Raw genomic sequence first — 8,950 nt, forward strand, 5'->3', positions numbered from 1 at the left:
TCCCCAGTCCCTGTGACATTTTTTTTTTTACCAAACTCGATGAAGTAATTTTAATGTGGAAATGAAATTGCCAGTGTGCTAAAATGAAACAAAAAAATGCTTCAAAAAATGAAAGTAACGCTGGCCTCAACGTTAACCTGAGTCCTTGCCAACTTCCACGAAGCCTTCTGGTCTTGGGTAACTAATGCCCCCTTTCAACAGCCAATTTCTTCACACCATCAGGTCTTGATCTGACAGGCTCCAGAGTTCTCTGAAAAACTTGCAGCAGCAAACTTGAATCTAGTTGGGAATAGTGGTGTGGCGGGTTTGCCTTCCAGAGGAAGCCTCTTTAGGGGTCCGTGAGGTGGTTTACTGGGGCAAATTTGCAGTCCCTGGGAAAGACAGTGGAACCTCCCCTTGAAGGCTAAGTGCAGTAGTTAAGTTTTATGATCGTTTTTTTTAATCTCATCTGTGGCAAATGAGCTTCAACCAGGATTGAGAGGCGCCATAAACAGCCTTTTAAGGGATTCCCAGTAAGACCTTATTTCCTCTGGAATGTGGGTTTATTGATAGGGACCCACAGGGCTGCTGCTACAAAAGGCAGGAAAGCAGCTGGCGGGCTTGTAAACATGAATCAAGACGGGGTCCCAACCTTTTCATCTCTTTTTGGCCCCTGAAATTAAAGCCAAAGCCTTTTTCATTCGTGGCCCAGTCTGCCTGCTGAGTCTTTGGTGGACATTGTCTGGGACCGTGGAACCAGCCACTCTCGGGATCCCCACTCAAGAGTCTTCCACGCCCAAGGTCCAGTGGCTCGAGGTTCTGACCGCATCCTGGCACTGGGGAGCATCCTAGGTACAGGGCCGCTGGGGAGGGCAGCAGACCAGGACATCCAAACAGGTCTTCATGTCTCTGTTCCTTGTGTCCTCATTAGGGATCCCAACCTCCTCGCCTTCTCTCCTTTCTCTTCCCGTCTTCTCTCTTTCCTTCCTTTCTCATCCCTTAACTAGACAGCATTCCAGGGTCCCCTTTAGTCCTGTAATCTCTCTCTCCCTCTCTCCCTCTCTCTCTCTCTCTCTCTCTCTCTCTCTCTCTCTCTCTCTCTCTCTCTCTCTCTCTCTCTCCCTCCTCCTGTCTCTAACCCCTCCCCCCAGTGCAGGGACCCTTTGGGGCAGAGTAAATGTCCCTCAAACTTGAGTTTCTGTGGTCTCAATCCCTAGGACAGAGAGAATAAGGAACCAGCCAGGCAAATGAGCCAGAGAGGGAAAGGGGTTTGTGGATTTGTGGCCAGGCCTCACGTGGGGGCATGGGAGGGACTTTAAATAGGACCCCTAGGGGTGTGGATCCTGCAGGGAGCAAGATGTCAAGACTGCGTGCAGCGCCGCACACAGAGACGGGCCCGGTGCCCACAGGGACTCTTGGGAGTCCTGAGCGTCCTGAAAGTGAGCGGTGGAAAGTCCCAGGAAACTAAGCTATGAAGTAAGAGGCCTTAAGACGTCCTTTCAGACAGGCCGACCATGCTTACAAACAGGCCTCTGGAGAAAGGTGCGCCTTGTGGATTTAAGGTCAACCCTCAGTTGATTGAATTATAATCATGTGCCAATTTTAGACTTCCCACTCCTTAAGACATGAGCTGATGGCTAAATTGGAGAAAAAGAATGAGAGGCAAGAGGGGCCATTTTATCGGGGAGAAAGATCCTAGTCATCTCTCTCTCTCTCTCTCTCTCTCTCTCTCTCTCTCTCTCTCTCTCTCTCTCTCTCTTTAAATTGAATCACCATGAGATACAGTTACAACGCTTTCCTGTTTGAATTTTTTTTAGTCATACAATGAATGAACACCCAACCGTCCACCAGTGCACATTCTCCACCATCAAGGTCTCCAGTATACCCCCCATCCCACCTCTCCCCCTGCCTCTATGGCAGACAATCTCCCCCAGACTCTTTTCCCTCATATTCCTTGTTATGAATAGCAGAAGATGTTGCGCGGCCGCAAGAGCAGCTGCACACTCCTGGAATTCTAAAATTTTAGATGATTAGGGTCTGAGGCACCCTGGTGAAGTTGGCCTGACGTAAAGTCCAGAGGCATCTCTGCAATGAGTTGCTCAGTTCAGTTTTTTTGTGTGTCTTGTTTTCTTTCTTTCTCTCTCTTTCTTTCTTTCCTTCTTTCTTTCCTTCTTTCTTTCTTTCTTTCTTTCTTTCTTTCTTTCTTTCTTTCTTTCTTTCTTTCTTTCTTTCTTTCTTTCTTTCTTTCTTTCTTCTTCCTTCCTTCCTTCCTTCCTTCCTTCCTTCCTTCCTTCCTTCCTTCCTTCCTTTCTTTCTTTCTTTCTTTCTTTCTTTCTTTCTTTCTTTCTTTCTTTCTTTCTTTCTTTCTTTCTTTCCTTTATTTACTGCAGATGCATAACAGAATTGAGATAATGAGCAATTTTGTGCTCCTTATGTCTGGTTCAATTGTGTGGAAGTTGAAGAAGTTAAACTGGAAGAGCATATCATTGCAGGGCATAGCTGAGAGGTGCTTCCGGGGTGAGCAGAGAGTGGGAGCCCTCAGCTAGGCTGAGCACCTGCTGTCTGGATTTCTCAGGCTTTCTTGCTGAGTAACTGCCTGCAGAAGATGGTCTTGGAGAAGGCAGCGAAGCTGGCTGCAGAGGACTCAGAAATGGTGAGAGCGATTATCTGGGTGGGCGGGTGGGCTTTCCACCATGGTCCCACCATCTTCAAGGGATCTTCTACATCTCTGAGGAGTCTCAGGACCCTGCTCTGCCCAGTTCCCCAACACAGAGTCATCCCTGGCTGCAGGAAACTCTCGCCCTCCACTCCGTGCCCTGTTTTATTTGGGGGCCACCCCTGCCAGTGCTCAGGGCTGACTCCTGGCCCTGCGTTCTGGGATCTCTCCTATATGGTGCCAGGGATCAAACCCGGGTCAATCTCACACAAGGTGAGCGCGGCACCTTCTGTACTATCTCTAGCTTCCAAATCAAACTTTATAGAGATCAGAGAGGTAGAGCTCAGGGACCTGAAGCATAAGCCTTGCGTGTACATAGACCCAAGTTTGATCTGTGGTACCAGATAACCCCCCAGCACCACTGGGTGTGGCCCTACGGCCGTGCCCCCCTCTATAGTGCCAAGCCAGACCACTGAACCATGTGACTGGGTTGGCTGGACACAGTCAGGAATGACCCTGGGTCTGCGGTACTTCTTGGGAGCCTTCTGCCTCCCAACACACAGAATTTTCTCTTCCAACCCACATCACTCCAATAAAGACCAAGTAAGTCAGTAAAAGGGAGGGTGGCAGTTTTTTCAGATGGTTATGGAAATTTAAAACAATTCTATCTGCCTTGTGATTGTCACTTAAGTATGCTCCAAATGAGAGAGAACAGTTTGAGTTTTCAAAACAAGGACATATTAATGCTGGTAGACGTTTATAAATAGAATTCTTGTGTAGACTATCACGCGAATCTTTAAACATTCAACAGAAAATATTTGAAAAGTTCCCCTAATATTTTTGTTTCAATGTAGTCCTTCCTAAGAAGACAGATAATGTCTTTCAGTTGACATCAATCTCTACTTGACTTTGCGGCTTTTTTTTTCTTACTCGACACAGCTGACTTTTAGACAGATTTCTTCTTTTCTCTAGAACTGAAACTATTTTCCATGGGAAAATAAAATTCACTGACCCTTGGCATTTCAACAGTTCCAAATGTCCTAGAGAGGAACAAAGCAAAGGGACAAAGGAATCAAGGATGGTCTTTTTCAAAAGAGTAATGAAATCTGACCTCTCAGGCAAGAGAGAGTTCCTCTTTGGCTACGATCATTAAGGACTTTTAAAAAAAAAAAGAAGAAAGAAAGGGTAATGAAATGAAGTGTCCCCATTAGAAGAGAGTCCTCTCAAATGAGGCTGAACTAAATGTAACCCACTTAATAGAGGAAATATTTGTGCAGTGGATAACTGAAGAGTTTACTCCTTAAAAGAAGGGAGCCATCTATTGAATGCACTCACAAAAACCAACCAACTAACTACATTCATCTGATTTGCCCATAAAATGTATCTACCTCTGTGGCGGGTAGCAAAGGGGGTCTATTACTAATACTCAGGCTGCTTTTTCCAAGTACTCAACAGGTTTCTCTTCCCCAAATTCTTTATGTCTTCATTTATTTTAGCTTTTGGAAAGTGAAAAACCTTTATCTTCATCCGAAAAATTGAGTTTTCAGGAAGATATTGTAAGCATCATCGGATAGTGCTTGCTGGAATTTTATCTAAAAAAGCCTTGGAGGGGCTGGAGTGATAGCATAGCAGGTAGGGCATTTGCCTTGCACGCGGCCGACCCGAGTTCAAATCCCAGCATCCCATATGGTCCCCTGAGCACGACCAGGGGTGATTCCTGAGTGCATGAGCCAGGAGTGACCCCTGTGCATTGCTGGGTGTGACTCAAAAAGCAAAAATAAATAAATTAATTAAAAAGCCTTGGAGAAAATGGGATGGTAGGGGCTGGAGTGATAGTAGAGTAGGTAGGGCATTTGCCTTGCACGTGTCCGACCCAGGTTTGATCCCCAGCATCCCATAAGGTCTCCTGAACACCGCCAGGAGTAACTCCTGAGTGCAAAACCAGGAGTAACCCCTGTGCATTGCAGGGTGTGACCCAAAAAGAAAAAAAAAAAGAAAATGGGATGCTGGACAGGTTTGATACAAAAGATTTTGATCCTCTTAAAGAACATGGGAAGGGCAAAGAAGTTGAGAAAACTAATCAAATATGCCCCATAAACAAAGCAGATGCCCCTAAAAGCATGTTAGAAAGTGTTGTTTCATCCTAGCAAGAAAGGAGTGAGAAGAATGAATTGAATGTTGACTTAAAGTTAATTAGCTAAATAAGCTTTAGGCAAATGCTTTCAAAGGTAAGACTTAAGACGTTTATAAAGAGATCATTAAAATTGGAAACCAAACAAGTGCACTAGGGAAAAATGTAAACACGCAACAAAATCATGTTGGATTTTTAAGGCTATATTAGTTGCAAACCAGAAGGAAAAGGTGGTGTAACATTTTTCTGAGAGCTCTGCTCCTAGATAGATCCTAAATAATTTTTCTGGATATTTACTAGTTTTACCCAGGACAGATTAGGATTGTCATTTCATTTGAAAATAAAATGTAAGGCTGGATGGGCACATTGGGCAGGGTGTTTGCCTTGCATACAGCCAACCTAGGTTCGATCCCCAGCATCCCATATGGCCGCTGAGCACCTCCAGGAGTGATTCCTGAGCACAGAGCCAGGAGTAATCCCTGAGCTTCACTGTGTCTGGCCCAAACTCCAAAATAAATACAGCCTCATCAGGCAAGGAAAAAAACAGGTTCCAGCTGAAATTGCTAAACATTTGTAGTGAATTCTATTTTATTTCTACCTGGGGAGGGAGAGGAGAAAGGAGAATAGGAGAGAACAGTTTTGAGAGTTCTCTCTCAACCTTTGTATTTCATTGCATAAGACCGACCACAACACCACGTTGTGAGAATTAAATAGTAAGCACCAAGCACTCCGGACGTCAGCACATTTATTCACTAAGGTTTCGCAACTGATGTTGAGAAATGATGGTGCTCACCTTCAAGCACGAGAACCATTCCCGTCAAGAGTCATTGACGTGAGCAAGTCCTGTGCTCATGAGAACGTTCTTTGCATTTTCATCTCTCTTCTTCCACGTAAAAATGCCCTCGTTGATAGTCTTGTGAATGCCGAACAACAATAACACCCGTAATTCTCAAGTCCCTTCATCCTGTGTCTTTACCGCAATGTCTAGAAGCTAGTGATATAGTGGTGAGAAAGAAGCTTGTTTGGTGGATGAGAACAGCAATTGGTATTGCTGTTCAATAAAATAATATATATTTTATTGAATTACCATGAGAAAAGTTACAAAGCGTTCAGGTTTAAGTCTCAGTCATACAACGATCAAACACCCATCCCTTCACCAGTGCACGTGTTCCACCACCAAGAACCCCAGTATACCTCCCACCCCCACCACCTGTGTGGCTGATGATTTTCTCTTTACTTTGATTACATTCAATATTTCAACAGAAAACTCACTATTATTATTTGGAATTTTCCCCCAACAATCAGACCTGCTGAAAAGGCATCATTTAATAATTTGTTTTCCGTTGCTAAGAACGAAGAGCATATGAGGTTGCGCGGCCACAATAGTGGCCGTGCAGTTTTGGATTTCTGGTATTTTATTTTTTAATTTATTTTATTTTTATTTTTTTTTTGCTTTTTGGGTCACACCTGGCGATGCACAGGGGTGACTCCTGGCTCTGCACTCAGGAATTACCCCTGGCCATGCTCAGGGGACCATATGGGATGCTGGGATTCGAACCCGGGTTGGCCTCGTGCAAGGCAAACGCCCTACCTGCTGTGCTATTGCTCCAGCCCCATGGATTTCTGGTATTTTAGTAATTAAGTCCAGAGAAATTTATGCCAGAGGTCGTGTCACTGCAAGCTCATACCTCCGGTTAGTGTGCTCCATAAGATGGCGGTCACCACGCCGCTGACGAAAGGAAGGGCCGAGAGAGAAAAAACTTTCCCTCCCGGGACGGCATGGGGCCGTAGCTTAGTTCACACTCTAGAGGCATTTCTGCAAGAACTGCTGGGTGCCGAAAGTAGTTAGTGGGCCTCCGGGTAAAAATATTTTTTGCAGTTACAGATGGGGAAGTGAAGATGTATCCAAACCAACTTGTTGATTTTTTAAATTATAATTCTTGTGGGGACCACGCCTGACAGTGCTCAGGGGCTACTCCTGGCTCTGTACTCAGCAATGACTCCTGTCAGTGCTTGGGGGACCATATGTGGTACCTGAGATCAAACCCGGTTGTTGGTCTGTGAGGGCAAGTAGCTTCACTGCGATGCTGTCTCTCTGACCCCCAAACGGACTTCTTAATAATCCTTCTTTGGGAGGCCGGGAGTCACTTAGCAGCAGAGCACTTGCCTTGAGTGAGTGGGGCCCTCGGTCCATCCCTGGCTTTGCAAAATAATAATAGCAGTAACAACAGCAAGAGTCACAATAAGGGGCTGGAGAGATAGCACAGCGGGTAGGCGCGGTTTGCCTTGCACATGGCTGACCCGGGTTCAATTCCCAGCATCCCATATGGTCCCCTGAGCACCGTCAGGGGTAATTCCTGAGTGCAGAGCCAGGAGTAACCCCTGAGCATCGCCGGGTGTGACCCAAAAAAGAAAAAAAAAGAAAAGAGTCACAATGATAATAACAACAGTAACTCTTGATGGGGTGTTTGGTTTGGGGCCACACCCAGGGCTGCTCCCAACTCTGCTTGGGGTTAACTCCTGGTGCTCCACGGGGATCAAGCCCTGGGACCCCCCTGGCCAAGCGTGTCCCCCTGATCTCTGAGCCCAAAGACTTTGTTTCTGTACATGGCTCAGAATCCCTCTCCTGGGTCCGGAAGGGCTCAGTCACTATCAGTGCTGACCCTCCAAGGCTACTTCCGGCCTTGCACTGTGCTGCCCACCTCTGGGTGCCTGGGGTCTGGACCTGGCCTGCCTGTGTCTGGCTGTCTGGCCTCCGCCCAGCAGCTTGAGCCTGCCAGTGTTCGTTTCCCAGCTCCCTACACTCGCACTCTGCGGCTCCTCTCCTCAGGACCAGTTTGACCCTTGTGTGGTGGTGTGGATGGAGGCCGCCTGCCACACCTCTATGGAAGGGCTTCCCCGAGGACCCCTCCCCAGGCACCCTGAGAACCGGGCCCTCACGTGCGCTGGAAGTAGGCTTTGAGCACGTACCATCCAGGGCCTTGAACTTCAGCCTGGTCTCCACTTGGTCGACAGGGCCTTTGCATCCAGTGATGCTCCCCCCGGCCTGAGTGTGGCAGGAAGGGGGCACTGCCAGGCACTATTTCAGGGTCTGGGGGATCCTTTTATTTCAGGGGCCTGGACATTCTTTTCAGAGTTGTGGGAATCACCCAATCCCTGGGTGCCCCACACATCCCTGCACTCAGCCTCCCTTCTGGGGTCCCCTTGAGCATTTGCCCATGAAGGGGAGGAGTGCAGGGGGGCCAGGAAGAGGTCTGTGTGGGCAAATGTCCTCATGAAGTGGGCTTTTCGTATGCTTGCCTCTGGGGGCTGCTGACTGACCCTTTCATTGATCTCTTTAGCAGATTGAAGACCCAGGACGAGGCCAAGGTCAAAAGTGCCGCAATCCCCCAAGCCTAAACTGGGTGTGTGAGTCTCGATGGGTGACAGATACAGTTGAATGGGGATCAGTCTGGCCAATCTTCCCTCCTCACCGGCTTCGTCCCTGTCCCCTATTTTACACCCCCCCACACACAAGGAAGCCAAGTCCTTTTGCTTTATTTATGTGGGGTGGAGGGTTGGTTGGGAGTGGGGTGCTCACACCAACAGTGCTCACAGGTTACTCCTGGCTCTGTGCTCAGGAAGGACCCCTGGCAGTTCTGGGAAGACATTATGTGCTGCCCAGATGGGAGCATGGCCTTACCTCCTCCCTCTGGCTATCTCTCAGGTCTGTCATTCTTCCTAAGAAGCCAGAGTGGCAGCGGAGGATCAATCTGTCCCCAGTATTCTAGGGACTACCCAGGAGGGCCAGGTGGCAGCTCAGCAAATTATCATTTCTAGCAAGCACCCCTGGGTTCTGAACCCTGAACACTCCAAACCCTCCGGCCCCAAATAAATAGAATAAAATAAATGACTATTTCTTTAACAAAGGTTATTTACTTCATTTAATATTTATTAATAAATATTTAGCAGTTATTATAATTCTATTATTTTAAAGAAACCTGTTGGCTTGCTTTTTAAATATTCTTTTATCCCCTATGACTATTCAATTGTGCTGAAGATTATCTCTTATCTGTTTCTCCTTATAGACTTTTCTGTTTATTTCACAACAGAAAGATTGTTCTACTTCTCGATCGAGGAAAAGCAAAGTTCACACAACTTCTGCCAACTGCGTTTGGGGGACCATAACAGAGGAAGACCTTTGA

At 46.8% G+C, this 8,950-nt stretch overlaps 1 protein-coding gene across 1 annotated transcript in view; it reads left to right on the forward strand.

The window, feature by feature from the left end:
- SNX31 (sorting nexin 31) overlaps window positions 1–8,950 on the forward strand; it is a 38,102-nt gene extending 29,152 nt beyond the window's left edge. Inside the window, 3 exon segments of the mRNA XM_055124481.1 lie at window positions 2,555–2,632; window positions 8,108–8,170; window positions 8,858–8,950. Of these exon segments, the coding sequence (XP_054980456.1) occupies window positions 2,555–2,632; window positions 8,108–8,170; window positions 8,858–8,950 (234 nt within the window).

This window comes from Sorex araneus, chromosome 2 (genome assembly GCF_027595985.1).
Source record: "Sorex araneus isolate mSorAra2 chromosome 2, mSorAra2.pri, whole genome shotgun sequence".
Classification (NCBI taxonomy): Eukaryota; Metazoa; Chordata; class Mammalia; order Eulipotyphla; family Soricidae; genus Sorex; species Sorex araneus.